Here is a 17,947-nt window from a genome sequence, read left to right as displayed (position 1 = left end):
ACCCCCCCAGCCACTGGCGGTTCCTTTGGTTGCTTCGGCCGTGAGCCTTAATAGCTCCCCCTTTCCTTTTTGGTTGCCTTAGCCGTGACCTTACTTGTTGTTCCTTGGGTTGCCTATGGTCATGGGCCTTAGCAGCTGCCCCTTGCTGCCCTTAGTCGTGAGTCTTAGCTTACATGCTGTTCATCTCTTTGTATTGACCCCGACCGTGAGCATTTATTTGGTTATATGAGAAGATTTTATGCTTATTTGATATATGAGGCTATTAATTAATTTGAAAGTTGGAAGATCCTGATTTTTGTATGGGTTTGGAAATATTAGTGGTGGTTTCCCCGGGGCCACTTTCCTTTTGCTTGATTTATGAAGTTTGGGAGATTTCCGAATTTGATCTTAGGAGAATATTTGGCTGAGACAAATTGATTTCATAAAAGATATCTTTGGGGTTTGGATACCAGCGTTAGAGGGTCATTTTGACTTGGGTTGATCCACTTATGAAAACGTGAGAAAATGATACCCTTTCGGATGGATTTAAGAATCTTCAGGCTTTCGTTTTCAGGTCTTTTCGTTACGAGTTTTGACTGCTTTGTGAGTTTCGCCAGCCGATTCATCCTTCGTTCTTTTCGATGTTTCAGGTGAATCAGTCCCTCCTCTCTCTCGCCCCATTTTTGTTCCTTTTTCCCTTGCTTTTTTGTTCGATTTTTTATGCTTATGTCCGATATATAAGTGTCAACGTATAGCCTTTTGCTATACGTGAAACCATCAAGCAAGGTCGCTAGTAGGTCGGTTTTGTTTTGTCGTGTTGATGATAAAGGCACACCGAAGATAGAGCAGAAAGATGTCATATCCTATAACATCAAGATCCAGGCATTTGATGAACAATAGGATATGGTATCCTTCGTCAACATAAGATTCAGGAACCCGGCAAGATGTAGGATGACAATATCATTCACCGACACAAAACTAGCGGGAGTTGACTCGAACCTTCTTAGGTTTTTGGTAGCCTTATGCCCGACAGCGCGATTAACTCGTAGACATCTACTTTTTAAAATTGATAAAAACAAATTTGATAAGAACAAATACACCTTTTTTTTTTCTTCTAAAACAAAAATACACTTTTCGCCACAAAAAAAATGATACAACTCACTTTTTGCATGTTTGAAGCCTATGTGCATGTTGAAAATATAAAATATATTTTAAACATCGGTTGTCCATCTGTTGATCACCTGTTTAAGCTGAGGAGTACCCTCCTGAGTTAGGTTCGATAGAACACCCTTCTAGTTGAGTGGCGGGCTTTATACATCCGAGTGACCGAGTAGCTTTCGACGACCCTCGAGTACTAATATATAGTTGAGCTTAACCCCGACCCGAGTGCTTGCGGTCCCCTCTTTTCAGACTTTTTCATATGTATTATCAAATTTTTTGGACAAAACACTCATGGTCTCTTTTCGGGATTTTCCCGTGTTTTTTACGATTTTAATTGATTTGTCGATTCGTCGATTTCCCCGTATTTCTCCTGTCGTGAGACTTTTGACGATCTTTCTCGAGATTTCTGAATGACGTTTTTTTGTTTTCGTTTATATAAAGCATTTCAGTCTGTTTCCTCAAGTTTTGTTGCTTGTACCTGTTGCATCAATTACATCTAAGGAACAACAGATCTCTCAGGTATACAGGTTTGTTTTATGTTTACAACATGTTATTCTCTTATAATCACTTCTATGCTTTATTCTTTTTACTTTTCTTTTACACTGCATTTTGTACTGCTTTCTTTACTGCATACTCTACTGCTTGTTCTGTGCTACATACTCTACTGTCATGTCATACACTGTACAACTTCAACATGTTATTTATAAAATATCTGAAGAACTACAATCATAGGGCCGTTGGATTTGACATTATAACCTGACACCCTAGAAAACTCAAACTCGTCACGACAAGGAGCTTGAAACTAGCGCGGTGGGCAACACGATCATCTTCAACAGCAGAACATGTCTTCCCCAACTAAATCATTCCTTTCATAGAAATTAAAATAACAATCCATAGGATTTCGAGGTTGTTCGCCTAGCGCAACATAAATCCTCAACCTTTTCGTTAGGTATTCATATAGCTCTGCTGTACGATATAAGCCCTAACTCGTTTTAGGATTCTGAGGTTGTCGTTCGTTACGACCTAAATCCTCACATCTTTCAGGCAATTTGTGTGATCGTTTCACACGAATGTAAGCCCTAATTAAATAAAATTGACAGGATAAAACACTTGAATATTTCTCCTCGAAATTGAAGCCAAACTATAGGGTATACTGGGAAGTCACCGAGGATCTCCTTTGGATCTGTGGCATCCCCTAGTTCTTCTTCCTTTGGATTCTGTAATAAATATTCCAAATTTGAGTCATTCCCCTTTCACACCTCTTTGTCCGATTTCATTGAAAAGTTCCATTCTTTTGAAGTCCTTGAAGATAATTTTTTCTGATTTTTATCGAGAGTATTCTTAAGTGACTTCGGTCATTTAAGATGTAATTAACTATAGGGGCTTGTCCTTATAGGAAGCTTTTTCGAACCCAGCTTAAAATAAACTCTATTTAATTTTTCATATTAAATAGGGGAATTTATCGGTAAATAAAACGGTTTCGCAGACCAAACGGACGTCATGTATTTCTTAGTTTATTTGATCGAGCCTCATCCTAAAGTCTTGTGTTTATCCCCCGGGATAGATTCAGAGTTTAAGGTAAAACGCACTTTCATTTAAACTATGAAAAATATGGGGTCAGTTTGATTTTCATATTTGATTTTAAACTTAAATCTATATGTAAATTAAAGCGTCGTTCCGAAGCGGGTGACGGAATTTTGATTCTGGTGACCGACAGCTTCTTATGGGCGACACCTTCCCCAACCCCCCACTTTTTATCGCCGACAGGGTGATCGAAGGAACTCCTTCTTCAAAGCAATCTGTTGCAAAAGTATGCTTATGGATTTGCAGGCTTGCTGTTTAATCGCAAGTGTTGGCATTGCTCTTGCTTGATAAGAAAATTTGAACGCCATGAAACAATTAAGAGTGTTATCGGAAGGATTAATTGTTTTGAGTAAAATGAACTTAAGTCTTTATCTTGAAACTATTTATTCAAATATTCTTTTTAGGTCAAAACCATCTACCCAGATGGCATCTTTGTAACAATTGATAGATTAGGGTGTTATATTGATAATATTGTAGTTTAAGGTAAACTCATAACTTAATATGTTTATAAAGTTACAAGTCAATTTATTTTATAAAGATATACACCAGCTTTTTATGATTAAATTTAGCTCCTAAAAATAGTAAATTAAGATGAACATGAATTTGTATAGTAATTGACAGAATACCAATGCTAATGATATTTTACTTCCCATCATTATAATCATTAACTTTGTTATAGATTCCAAGCAAATTTGATTACTCACCGATATTAACTTTAGTGAGTAGGGGTGCGTGCAACTTGGGATGGATTGCCCATTTGCCTCTGAGTTCAGTTCAACCGGGGATTTAAACAATTTTCTTAAATAGATTTTAAATTCTTCATAAGCTGTTTGGAAAGGCCATTCATTAATCTATTGAAAAGTACTCTTCTTTTTTCTATAAATGGGCCAAATCGAGTTTATCTAACTAGCTCCTAAATGAATAACCAAAGTCCATTTATTGTTTCATATGGCCTTTTTATTAAAAGGGCTAGCCCAACCTTGTTGTAATTCATCAGGTTTTTCAAGTTTAGGGAGTGAATTTGATAGGACTACCCCAATTAGCTGCCTTAATAGGCACTCTGTCACCTCCCAAAAGAGCCCTTATGGGTGGAGGGCAACCCAGGAATTAAATACTGCTTTTCGGCCCTACACGTAGCCGATGTGGGACTATTTGTCCGTGACAACTCACTACCCTAAACTATTGTCCGTGACAACTCACTACCATAGGCCAATAAGCACCAATATAGGGTTATTAATGATCCCCTAATTATGATTCGTCCATGAAAGCTAGTGTTCAGTTTTTTGTAATTTTCATTTGTGAATTATTTTGATCAATAAAGTGGTAAATAATATAAACTACCAATAGATGTAGCTTGAATCATAACTAATTTTTTGCATTTTGCAATGATATTAAATGGAAAAGGAGATAAAACTAAGCAAAGTGCATTTTCCCTTGGTTAAAGTAAATTGCAAGCATTAAAACATATTTCATGGTTCTCAAGTATTTTTATTTGTTTACTTCTTAAACTTTTAAAATATGTGAATAACTTAAAATGTTAAGAAAATATGCCTTAAGATTAAATGGTTTACAGTGCTCTAAATTGAATTATGTAACTGCATACATTGAGTTGTAAATAAAGAAGCATTTGATATCTACGTGAGATTTTATTATTTCTACACGAGCTTTGCACAAAGCCTCAGTGTGAAAGTAGAATTTTACTTTAGTTAAAAATATTTGGGTCTGTGAAATGAATGAAATAAACCATTGGCTACAATTGTAAATTAACTACTTATGCGTCCAATCAATTCAAACAATTAGAAAAAAAAACTGCATGCAAAATGTTTTGACTGTTATTTAATGGGCTCCGAAGATTTAAAATTAGCTTTTATTGGATAATTGGGAAACCTACATGTTTAAGTGTTTTTGTTATTTCTTACCAATCATGATTAATAGCACTTTTTTAATGTTTAAAAGATTGAAAAAGAAAGTAATCATATTTTACCAGAATAAGATGATGAAATATATATTTATCAATAGTTAGTGAAAATGCACTTAAGGCGTAGTTTGACTCTCACATATAGACCAACCTACACTATAAATGTGTAGTTTGTGGTCATGAAGCAATGAAAACTGTGCATTTTCCATATTGTGTATTCCATCATACTTTTCCTTGTAAATCAAAATAGTGATGTAAGATTATCAAAATATAAAATCAGCCAAAAAGCATTACATAATGAGGCCATTCAACAAGCTTAAGCTTCGAGCTTACTAAACTTCGGGGCCTTAATTTTAACTATTTTTTTGCAAGTTTTGCATCAACAGATGCAAAATCTAATTTTGAACTATTATTTTAGCATCTGTGCTGATTTTAGTATTCTCTGTATATGTCTTTGATAGGAGCTAGAGGAGTTTTACATAGAAATTTAAGCAATCAAATAGTTTATTTCAAGAATACCAAACAACACAACTCAAATACATAAAGAATATGTACATACAATTCAAGAGGTAGGTGGTCTCTTACAAACCCTAACTTTGTAACTTACAATTTGAGAGGTAGACAATATCTCTCAAACATCAATCCTAAGACTCAAAATAACAATCTCATAACATAGCATAACCTAGCTCTAAATATATAGTTCCATTTATACCTCATACGATAATAACAAACAAATGACTAAATTGTCCTTAAGCGCCCGTCTAACAATCCTCTCCTTCCAAAAAGACACTTTGTCCTAAAGGTGAAAAAAAGAAGAAACTGCTGTTGAATCACATTGTATGGGTCCCACTCATAAACCAACTTGAGTATGACTCTCATTATAAGCATTTGATTGAAATAAGTGATGGGTCGTTGACAATGCATGAGGACTGCACCTAATTCATAGCATGAAGCATTCGTTTCTACAATGAAAGGTCGGCAGAAATCGAGTAATGACAACACTGATACACTCGTCATGATTATCTCTTACTTATCAAAAGCCTAGGTCTCTGCTTTCCTCCCCTGAAAGCTATCATTGTTCAATTTCTTCATTAATGGCCACACAATTGAATTGCAACCCTTTACTATATTCTGGTAGTATCTTGTAAGTCCCATAAATCCTCCCAAACCCTTCACAGTCGTAGGTGGCAACCACTCCAACATTGCCGGGATGGACCTGCTGATACCAATGTCCTGCAAAATGAGTGTCATTGCGAACCACCACATTGTCTCCCACCTGATTGCTCTGTATTGTCAAAATCAGTCTCTTACAAACTCCACTGCTCTTCTCCAACAATCCCATTACCATCATTACTCTTGAATTGCCTCCCGTTTAGAAGGATGTCACAACAAAAGGCACTGACACTGTTGGATGCAATCTTCTGATGGGGTGCCACCCATCATGTTTCTTTGTTCCATGTTAAAATCCTTCGAAACGATCTTTTCCAGCCTCAAATTGCACGTCGTCTTGTTCCGCATTTTGCTACTCTTTCTAAACGACCATATGTTGTGTCATTTTCTACAGATTTTGTTGCTCAAATCCACTTTTGATTCCTTTGCTCAATCTCACCTGCTTTGTTCATTTCAGTCGTTCAGATGTCACACTATTCTTTCCAAGTACCGCCACTTGAATCCATTCTTGACTCCTCTTAATCCCACTCGCTTACGTTCGTTTCAGCTGTTCGAATGTCAATCTATTACTTCCAAGTGTTGCTGCTCAAGTTTGCTCCTGATTTTTTTGCTCGATTCTGCGGCTCCAGATCTGCCTAAGGCATCAACACTTCCTTGATGCCAAACAAATCCCTTAGTTTGCTACTCGTGTTCTTTCCCAATGTCATCGCTCGATCCCACAAAGGCAGAGGCGATCTTGTGTGAAACTACATGATCTTTTTCATTATTTCTTCTAGGTTCATGAATTTCTCATCCATGTACGAGAAACACCTCATTTTAGATTTGATTTGACTCGGTTTTCCTCCAATTTTTATCCAAATCATCTACCTTTTTGGCCCCCTTTACTCCTAAGAAGATTTTTTATCACAAAGGCAGGAATTTGTACGCTTGTGGGCATACTCGGTAGTTCGAATCACGAATGTATCGCATGGTTCGATCATTGTACATCGCAATCCCCTCTCCAGATTGAATGGAGTGATCTCTTCATCTGCATGTCACAATCTTGTCGTTTGTACATTGCTATCCCATCGTACACTTTACTAGTTCAAATTGAGCAGTGGCTTTATCACGTGGGTTCTTCATGAAAGCGCAACTTAGACCCCTGTATGCCGCCACAATTGCTTCCAGAGATCAAAGGCTTTGATGCCAATTTGATATGAAACATAAAGTATATTATTTAAACATAACATTTTTTAACCGAAATTATGACAACCAAATATATTATTTAAAAAATAACAAGTAACACAATGCAAAAAACATAAAGTATAACAACTACAATTTGAGAGGCGGGTGATGTCTCTTAAACCTTAACTCTAACGCGTATAATATGAGAGGTAGGATATCTCTCCCATATCTTAATCCTAAGACTCAAGATAACAATCTCATAGTATAACATAATCTATCTTTCAATATATTAGCCTTATTTATACCCCACATAATAATAACTAACTAATTACTAAGGGTCTGTGTGGGGCAATTGCAACTTATTAAAAAATAGTTGTGAAGTTGCTGAATAATAATCTGATGTTTAAATATCTGTGGTGGTTATTATAATTTTTTTAAAGTCAGATCGCAGTTAGAAATCTGCCACCGCACCTAGCCAGAGGTAGTGGGAAAACACAAGTTTTAGTGACAGTTTTTTGAAAAAGTTATCAAATCGCAGTTTACCCAAACAGACAAAACCGCGATACGGTGCCGCACCACTATCGTACCGCCACCCCAAAAGGTCTCTAATTGGCCTTAGGTGTCGGTCTAACAATACTACCATAAAAAAAAAAATCTTGTCCTCAAGGTAAAAAAAATCTTGTCCTCAAGGTGGAAAAAAAAAAACTGTTGTTGGATCATGTTATATGAGTCCCACCCATAAACATACTTAAATTTGGCTCTCTCAATCAAAACTTGATTTAAATAAGTGATGGGTCATTGACACTGCATGAGGGCTGCTCCTAATCCATAGCCTAAAGCATACGTCTCTACAGTAAAAAGTTGGTTGAAATCAGGTAACGTCGGCACTGGTACACTCGTCAACACCATCTTTGAATTCTCAAAAGTTTGTGTCGTCTCTTTTCCCCGCTGAAAGTTATCATTCTTTAATTTCTTCATCAACAGTTGCACAATCAAATTGCAACCTTTCAATAACTTTTGGTAGTATCTTGTTACTCCCAGAAATCCTCCTAACCCTTCATGATTTTAGGTAGTTGGCACTCCCGACACCTTCGATGGATTGACGACACCATGGTCCTGTACAATCGAGGTCATTGCGAAGCACCACAATCTTGTCTTCCTCCTGAATACTTTGTACTGTCAAAATCAGTTCCATATAAACTTCCCTGCTCTTCGTCACTTATTATGTTCTCATCATTACTCTTGAATCGCCTTCCGCTGGAACACTTCGTTAGTAAAAATCACTGGCGTAATTAGATGCAGCCCTTCAACGGGGTCCCACCCACTGTGGTTCCATGTTCCAAGTCGAAATTCTTCAAAGTGATCTTCTCCAGCCCCGAAGCGCACATCGTCCTGTTCTATCTGTTGCTATTCTTCTAAACCACCATATGTTATTCAGATGTCGCTGCTCGAATCTGCTCCAGACTCCCAATCCCATATGTTTTTGTTTGTTCCAATTGTTCGGATGTCACACCATTCATTCCAAGTGCTGCCACTTGAATCCGCTCTCGACTCCTTCGCTCAATCCTACTTGCTTTTGCTCGTTACATCCATTGAATGTCACATCATTTCTTTCAAGTGTTGTCGCTGAAGTCCACTTGATTCCTTCGGTTGAACCCTTGGCTTCAGATCCTCCTAAGGCAATAACGTTGCCCTGATGCCACACAAATCTTTTAGATTGCTTATGTTTGCATCCTTTCCTAACGCCGTCTCTAAATCCTACGATGGGCGGAGACGATTTTGTGTGAAACTTTATGAGTTTCATCATCATTTCTTCCAGGGCCATGAATATCCCCTCCATTGATGAGAAATGCTCATCCGTTTCATATTTGATTTGACTCACATCTTCCACTAATTTATTCTCCTAATCATCTACTTTTTTGGCCATCATCAATCCCACGAAGATTTTTGATCATCATGAAGGAAGGACTTTGTACGTTCGTTGGCTTCCCCACTAACTTGAATCACGATTGTATCACATGGTACATTCATTGTATGCCGTGATCCCCTGCTAGGTCGAATCTAGCAATCCCATCGTCTATATGCCGCGATCTCAATGTCTGTATGCTATGATCCCGTCGTTTGCTCCGCTAGGTTGAATCGAGTCAACTATGTAGCACGGGTTCTTCACGAAGGTGCAACTTAGACCCTGAACGCCACTGCAATTGCTTTTGGAGATCGAAGCCTTTATACCAATTGTTATGAACCGGAGGAGTTTTCCACAGAAATAAGGGCAACCAAAATTTTTTTTTTCATTAATATCAAGCAACACAACTCAAATATATAAAAGAATAAGCAACTATAATTTGAAAGATAGTTGATCTCTCCCCCTCCCAAATCATAGCCCTAGCATGTTCAACTCGAGAGGTAGGTGATCTCTCCCAAACCCTGATCCTAAGACTCAAGACAACAATCTCATACCATAGTATAACTTAATCCTAAACATATTAGCTATATTTATAACCTCACAATAATAACTAACAAATGATAAAATTGTCTTTAGGGGTTGTTCTAACAGTCTGTTTGATGTATTGACAATGCATCATTTTGTATGTTTTTTACTATTATAACACCAACTTTTGAATGGCGCGCTCAATATCTTTTATAATCTTCATTTTTTTTGGGGCACACAATTCTAATGTATTTGCATGTCTCACAACTAAATTTTCATATTTACATACATAGCACTCAAATCTTTAATATCACAAACAAATAGCACTATTACCCCTTTTTAAAAGTTAAATACTCCTTTTCATACATGGGTTTAAAGCAGTGAAGTGCCATGTATGTAAATATGAAAATTTAGGTGTCAGATATTTAAATACATAAGAATTCTGTTCTAGGTGTGTAAATTTCCCTTTTTTTCATATGTTGATGCATAGTCCTTTCCACGTAGGGGTGTGTAAACCATTTGCTTGGTGTAGGTAAACAAACACGGAATGTTCAAATGCGGTCTTGTGCATGATCCTTACAGAGTAATTACTCTTTTGACAGGGTGTTTATTACTATTTCTATCAAATATTTAGAGACAGGGCAGAACTTGTCTCGCTTGCTCGCCAAAGGAAAGGTATAGGAGATGGATCTCTTGGAATGCTCCAATCACTTGTTGTTGCTTCTCTAGCTGGGTGATTAACTCTAACATGAAACTGCTTTTTCTAATTAGTGTTAATTTAAGGGGCATTTACGTACTTACGCCCAATTCTTATGTATTTACGTATCTAACACCTAAACTTTACCTCTTACCTTTATACCACCCAAATTACTGCCATCTTAACTTTTAAAAAGTGACATACTTTTTCATGTATAGGTAAGGTGGCATGTATGTAAAAGTTGAAGTTTAGTTTAAAAAATGTAAATTCATAGGATTTTTGAGTGATTTTTATGTAAAGCTTCCTTAATTTAAAAATTTCGCACGCTACTAATTTCTCCAGCACGCTCATCGGTTTAGTTCGTTATCATGAATGATACTTATTTTGAGGCTTCTGTGATGCAGATCAGTGAACGTATTATTGACAAATCCAATATGGGTAATAGTTACACGCATGCAGGTAGCATTAAAATCTTGCTAATTTTCCCTTTCTGAAATAAATTTTTATATTGTTACAAGCTTAAAGTATAGCTTGATGCATCTATTTCTTAATAGACATTTAAGAAAAGCAAGGAAGCAATACAAAAGCATGATCTGCCGACAGTTTCTAATGACCTTCAAAACGTGACTACTGAACCTTCCCACTATGGAATGCTTGATGTGGTATGTATTTTTGTTCTTTTACTTTTAAATACTGAACGAATGGTTTATCATCATAAGCATAAATTCTATACATTAGGCCACCTTTCTATGGTTTACCGGTCACCGAAATTTGAATCATTTTGCTGCACAAGTTTTTTTATTTAAATAATATGATGCAGGGACTTGTTGTTCGAACCAAGAATTTGGTTTTTAGGTACAAATGACAGTTTGATTCTTTATCATTCTATATTTCATTCTTGTTCACTTTGTTTTTTAATTTATCAGCAGATCAGTTTTTTTCAGAATACATTTATTTTAGTTTCTTGTTCGAAATTAATTTGTTTTATTTCTTAACTTGTACAGATTAGAGAGCTATATAGTGAGGCGGGCTTAGTAGGCTTATGGAAAGGTGTAATTCCAACGCTCATAATGGTTGGTAAATGTTAAGCCTTATAAAGTTTATGCTAAATGACAAATCTCTGTGATGTGGTTTGAATGACTTTATTACCATATGCTTCACGAGCTAAGATCTAGGATATTCATAATTTCATTATATTTTTCTTTGGGAAATTTACATATATCAGACGATTCTTATGTATTTACATATCTAATACCTAAATTTTAATATTTATATTTATAAGACTTTGGTGTCATAAAACTATGCATGAATATTTATTTTATTTTTAAAAGTTTGTAATAGTGACATTTTTTAAAGCAATATTAAATATTTTAGTGTTGTGCATGTAAATATGAAAGTTTACGTGTTAAATATGTATATACATAAAAATTTTGTGTTATGTATGTAAATGCCTCTTTCTATTTATACTCTTTGATTTTTTTCTTCAAATTAACATTTAAGGTCTCAGTTAGAGATGATTGTAACAACTGGCTAGTTTTGTGAACAGAGAAGTAATGACCCCTGCATACTATATTTTGAGCTTGGAACCAAATATTTCAAGTTTAGCCATACCTTCTTCCATTGATTTATTTTGAAAAGTGTTTGTATATGAATCAAACAAATGATTGCTAAGTATACAATATATTTATGTATACCTTCTTCCTATGATTTATTCTGAAAAGTACTTGTATATGAATCTAAGAAAATGATCGTTAGGTAAGGTAGGTGATAAAAGGCCTTAGAAATTTTTTTCCTTGAATTTAAAGGAGTAAATAAGAGTTAAAAGGAAATCTTTTTAAAAATTTTTAGTTTGATGTTGCATTTTGTCTTATAGATGGAACATGACTGTAGTAGAAGCTAATAAAATTGGCAGGATGATTAAAATCTATGATTTCTTCAATGAAAATTGTGGTGTTACATTATCATTTTGAATTTTGAGGCATGAATTTCACATTTTGTGTTTTAGTTAGGGTTTTTATTAACCGTCGTTTTTTTCATGAGTACAATTTTGAAGTTGGATTTGGGTGTTGAATTTACATATACTAGGGTGTTACCTTTCTTTCAATGTATTGTGTTACCTGTAGGTCAATAATAATCCTCTACCATCTTACGCCTCGAAGGTGAATCAACCATAATACTAGTGCAAATCTTCATTGATGGTGTATTAATTTACAATTTTATTCATTGCCTTATCAATTTATTAAAACTACCAATTTAATTAAATGCTTTAGAGGTTTATTGTGTCAAGACTCGATCTGGGAGTTTGGAATTTTCAGAACAGAAATAGATTCTTAGGCAGTGAAATTAAATGCAATTATTACGTTTAGGTTTCTAATGAATTGAAATTGATATAAATCCAAAACAATGAAATGGAAAAAGAACTACAAACTCTAATCAAATACAAACATTGTTTTGCTGGTGATCCCGAGCTCCGCCGAAGGAAGTAGGATGATGCGCTTCCCATCCCTAGTAAAGGAATACATGTTTTGGAATTTATTGTACCGAGTCCTCCAATCAAACTTCCACGATCTTCCCAACAATAGGTGGTTAGTATTCATATGGATCACGTCGCACCACACTTGGTCTTATAACTGGCCCCCAATTGAAAACTCTACTAAGCATCTCTAGTTGATGCTGATCGGATTCTCCTTTTTTAGCCATGTCAATGAATATGGCTGGGAATGTTTTTTTGAGTCATGAGGCTCAATTTCTCAACCATTTGTGTGGATGCCACATTCTTACTGCTCCCTCCATTGATGATGAGGCTACATACCTTCTTGTTCACGATGTACCAGGTGTAGAATATATTGTGATGAAGCCACTGCGAATCCATCATATCAATATCGGTCTGTAGGATCCGTCGAATTACGAGCGCTTATACTTCATTTGGGGGAAGATGATACACCTCACTCTGGTCCTCAGCTGTCTTCTCATGACTAACTTCCTCCATGGCACCCTGATCTGTGAGGGTGACCACTCGACTTATGGGACAGCTGGAGGCTATGTGGCCGTAGCCATGACACCTGAAACACTTCCTCGTCAGTACTGTATTTGAGGAGCTACTTTTCTCTTATTCCTTCTCACTTTGATCCTACTTGTCACTTCCTTGTTTGGGTTTTGATAGTTCCTTCGGAGGTACCCTTGTCGGTTGTGGTAGCTGTAGGTGACTTCTTGACTAAAGGCTGCCTGAAGGACGATTGCTGCCTGCTTTGTTCGTGTTGTCTTTCCACCTTTAAGGCTAGAGTCTGAATATCTCCAAGTGATGAATAAAGTTGCAGCTGCACCATATTGCTAATAGCTTGCTTTAGGCCCCCCAGATAACAGGCTATGATATGCTCATCTGGCTAGACTAAATCACACCCCATTTGCAACTGATTAAACTGCTCCGTGAACTCCTCTACTGACAAATTCATCTGCTGCAGGTAGTGAAACCTTAGAAACATATCGTGACAGTAATGGGGGGAGGTATTTCCTCTGTATCGCTTTCTTCATGTTTTCCCAGTTGATAATCTTATCGCTTCCTTCGCTTTTTCTATCTCTATAGGTTCTCCTACCACAAAGAGGCACTTTTTTTAACTTGATAGCAGCTAATTTGACCTTCTTATCCTCGGGCAATAAGATAGAAACTGCTACAGGGACAGTAGCACCTACTGCTCCTGAAGGGAAAGTGGCGGTAGGGGCGGTTTTGGCGACTAGATTAGGTTGGACAACAAACACAACGGCTGGAAAAAGGGCGGCTGGCCAACAATAAGCATTAGAGGTGGCCGGTGACTAAGAGAGGGGAAGGAGAAGTGGTAGAGAGGACGATACGAGAGGACCACCTTGGAGTAGGATACAATCAAAGCACCACCTTTCGTCAGATACAACCTCTAGCAAGGGAGAAGGAGACTCCAAGGGGAACTCTAAAAATAGAAAGCAAGCCAAAACTAATGTTAAACAAGCAAAAACAACACATATATAATTGCTAGGATTTAAAATATGAAGGGGAGGCCCTCCTCTTTGGGTGGCAATCAGAAAAGACAAAGGGGAAGAGTTGGCGGCAATGAGAAAGGGCAAGGGGAGGAGTTGGCGGTACTCAGAAAAGGCAAGGAGGCGGGGAAAGGGCGGTAAATCCCTTCCCATACTTCTCCTAGAAGGGCAAGGGGAGGCTGGACCGGTAGCCTCTAGCTGAATGGACTGATTCAGCCCTAAGCCCCTCCCTCCCTTGTTCCCTCCCTGCCTCCCTGTCTATTGCATTTCTGGGAGGCGGAGTCACATGACTTTCCCTCCCTCCCTCCCTTCCTTTCTATTGCATGTGGCTACGCCTGCCTCCCCTCCCTCCCTTTCTATTGCACTTCTGGGAGGCGAAGCCACATGTCTTTGCACAAGGGTTTCTTCCCTCAAATAATGCACTCTCATGTTCCTTTGCCTCCCCTCTAGGTAATAGGATCGGCAAGTGTTGGTTCCCTTGTAACTCTCTCTCTCTCTCTCTCTTACACTTATGGGAAGCGAAGCCACATACATGGCTTTGCACAAGGTTTTCTTTTCTCAGATAATGCACACTCATGTTCCTTTGTCTCCCCTCTAGGTAATAGGATCGATAGAGTTGGTTCAGTTGTATCTCTCTCTCTCTATTGCACTTCTGGGAAGCGAAGCCACATGGCTTTGCACAATGGTTTCTTCCCTCCGACTAGTGTCGGTTCAGTTGTAACCCATTGGCTGCTTCAAAATTTTCCCTTTATAGCAGAACATTACATATTGGCAATAGAGATATTTTGGAATGTCATGACCTTTGTTCTGCCCCCCACTTGTCAAACCCGAACCTTACATTTCACAGACTTCTTTGTCTTACCAATACATGATATTGAAATTATCTTGGGCCTCCAAGGGCTTCAATTTCTTAACAATATTACTTCACCAACTATAGTGTCCTGTTTATTTGTTTTAAATGGAATGGTAACATTGTTGAACTCAAAGGCCAATGACAAAAGAGCATTCATTATGACAAATTCTAAAAATTAGCAAGCACAGGTGCTATCGTGTCTATTTTCATCTTATAACCATTGCATCTTTGGATGACCTTATTATTTCAGTGGTAACTTAAATACCCACTCTAATACAACCTATTTTGGTTGAATTTGACAAACTCAATCGGCATTTCAGTTGGTGTTGTGTGTCTATTTAAGCAATTCTTCTATTGGTGTTCTTTTTTTATTATTCCTACTGGTTTTTTGTCATTGCTCGCTTTTATTTCACTGGATTTTCTTATGGTATATATATTAGTTGACGACTGTTCTTCTGTAATTCCGTCAAGGTTTTTTTCTATGATTTTTTACTACAGTTTCTATTTCATGACGCTTATAAATGTGATTTTGTTATTACAATTCATATTTCATGATGCTTTTGAATATGCACTTTGAGGCATATAAAATGCTTTTGGATTTTTCAAGTCAGGTTTTCCAAATCGATTCCTATTTTTAGACACCCATCAGTATATAGTAGCATATCAAAACATGTCGGGTGACTTTCCTTTGATTCATTATCATCATCAACCTTATCTATGAATCACATAAATTAATTATTTCCGCTATTGGTGCTACAGGTTAGCAATCCTGCAATACAGTTCATGTTGTATGAAACCATGTTGAAAAAATTAAAGAAAAAGCGTGCCTCCAACATGAAAGGTGCTGAAGGGTTAACTGCAGTTGAGGTAGATTTATATGTATCATTTAGTTTACTGAGGATTTTGATCATAGAGAGTGCTGAATGGAGCCATGTTCTTTTCGTGTTATACTGATGTTTAAATTTTCATTTATTTTTTCCGAATAATAGACTATATTAGCAACTTAGTTTTATTTACAGTTTTAACCCTTCAGATAGCAATTTTAAAATTCTTTCTTTATATTTTACTGCCACGCTTATTTGTGAGCCGTTGTATTGTGCTGCTGAGCTATTAGATATTTCTTCTTGGAGCTGTCGCCAAGCTTGGAGCCACTGTTGCAACATATCCCCTTCTTGTTGTCAAAGTATGTAAACTCTTGTTGTTCTATGCTTTTATTATCTCTGTCCAAGGTGATTTATTTACTGTTGGAATTTTATTCTTTTGTTGGTTTTATAGTTTGATAATCCTTACACTCCATCTTCGTGCAGTCAAGGCTTCAAGCAAAACAGGGCGTTCATATAGATAAGAGGCATCATTACCAAGGTCAGAGATCCTTATGACTTAGGAGTTGTTTGGTTTGCTAGAAAGGAATGCAGTATAAATAGAATAACTGTAATTGAAATATAGTGTATTTGAAATGCTTTGAAGTTTTTTTTATTTTTTTTCTAGTAAATATAGGAATTTACATTTTTGTATTTGAATTTAAGAAGAATAAAATCAATGTAATACATATTCTGTGATAGCGGTGAGAGGGAGGGCAACCAGTGATGGTGGGCTGTGGAGAGAGAGTGTTTGCAGAGGGTGGGTAGGCGGGCAGGTGGGTAGGGGGATGGGGATTATTTGCGGTGGGCGGCTGATGTGCGACGATGACAAGAACAACAAGCTGCAATTTGCATTATATTTGAAAATCACCCAAATCTAACAAATTAGGAATACCCCAGTTTTGTATTGCAGCATGACTTATAAATTTACCAAAATTTTACGCTCATTTCCATCAAACCAAACACCAGAATTTTGAAATCCTTTGCATTTGATTTACTTTACATCACTAATACAGGTAACCAACCAACCCTAACTAAAATATTTATCTTTTTATTATATAGGAACAATTGCAAGTATCTACATTTTTCTTTCACTGTTTACAATTTCTTTTCCTTTAGTTTCACTATTCATTTATACTTTTATTGCTTTCAGAAATTTAAAATATTCATCGTTTATCTCTATGGTGTCATATATCCAAATAAAATATATCAACTTATTGTTAAAATTTGATATGCTATTTGGATTTTTTTCTTGTGTAAGGTACTTGGGATGCAATAACAAAGATGATCAGATACGAAGGTCTTTTTCAATTCTACAATGGCATGGGCACAAAGATTGTCCAGAGTGTTTTTGCTGCTGCTTTCCTCTTCGTGATTAAGGAGGAACTTGTGAGAATGTCTAGATTTCTGCTCACACGTACTAATAGTTCAAGATTGGAACCACCCCGGCCATAACTGGTTCCACTTCTTTTCCCCTGCTAATTTTACTTTCTTTTAGAAGCATAGAAGTTCCAGTTCTTGCTGCCTTGGTGTTAATGTTCCTGGAAGCATCTTTACCGGCTTATTTATCAGTGTTTTACACTAAAAAAACTGTAATTGAAATCTTCACTGTATTCAATAATTGTTGACAATAGTAGGAAATTATACAAGTTGTAAGTCAGATCTGCTTTAGCCAAGTCTGGCGTTTAGTCGATTTGTAACAGCTTCATATGGAGACTCTTGTTATGAGAATAGGAATTATAGATAATTTTAGCTGGAGATTAAATGCTTTTGTAGGTTTTGGAGTAATTTTGGTTTTGGTGGCTATTTAGAGAGTGTTGTTGGATTTTTAGATTCATGTGGTTTTTTTCGTATGTTGGCATCTTTGAAGTAGAGAGCATACTGACAAATGAAGCACAAGATAATCATATTAAAGAGCAAAAGTCTTAGTGCTATTGAAGGATAAGCCATTTATAGATGAAACATGGCTTATTAGTTATTAGAGTTGACTTGAGGAAGGTTGCACCAAATCTTGTGAAGGACTACCCCAGTTTTAACTCTTGAAAGAAGAGTTCTTTAATGGCTAAGGGAAATAATGCATCATAGGTATGAATGTGATATTTGTGAATTATGTGTTATTTTA

The 17,947-nt window shown here is 36.6% G+C and overlaps 1 protein-coding gene across 1 annotated transcript in view; it reads left to right on the top strand.

The window, feature by feature from the left end:
- The window catches only part of LOC110025111 (peroxisomal nicotinamide adenine dinucleotide carrier), a 29,274-nt gene extending 11,661 nt beyond the window's left edge, over positions 1–17,613 (top strand). Inside the window, exons 4-11 of the mRNA XM_020725398.1 lie at positions 10,010–10,140; positions 10,509–10,563; positions 10,659–10,766; positions 11,109–11,177; positions 15,725–15,832; positions 16,080–16,148; positions 16,273–16,327; positions 17,087–17,613. Of these exons, the coding sequence (XP_020581057.1) occupies positions 10,010–10,140; positions 10,509–10,563; positions 10,659–10,766; positions 11,109–11,177; positions 15,725–15,832; positions 16,080–16,148; positions 16,273–16,327; positions 17,087–17,280 (789 nt within the window). The 3' untranslated portion in view covers positions 17,281–17,613. The remainder of the gene's footprint in view (positions 1–10,009; positions 10,141–10,508; positions 10,564–10,658; positions 10,767–11,108; positions 11,178–15,724; positions 15,833–16,079; positions 16,149–16,272; positions 16,328–17,086) is intronic.
- Positions 17,614–17,947: the final 334 nt, after the last annotated feature.

Source organism: Phalaenopsis equestris, unplaced genomic scaffold (genome assembly GCF_001263595.1).
Source record: "Phalaenopsis equestris unplaced genomic scaffold, ASM126359v1 Scaffold000002, whole genome shotgun sequence".
NCBI classification, from domain to species: Eukaryota; Viridiplantae; Streptophyta; class Magnoliopsida; order Asparagales; family Orchidaceae; genus Phalaenopsis; species Phalaenopsis equestris.
Note: the sequence above shows the minus strand (reverse complement) of the source record. Positions and strands in the feature narration are given on the sequence as shown.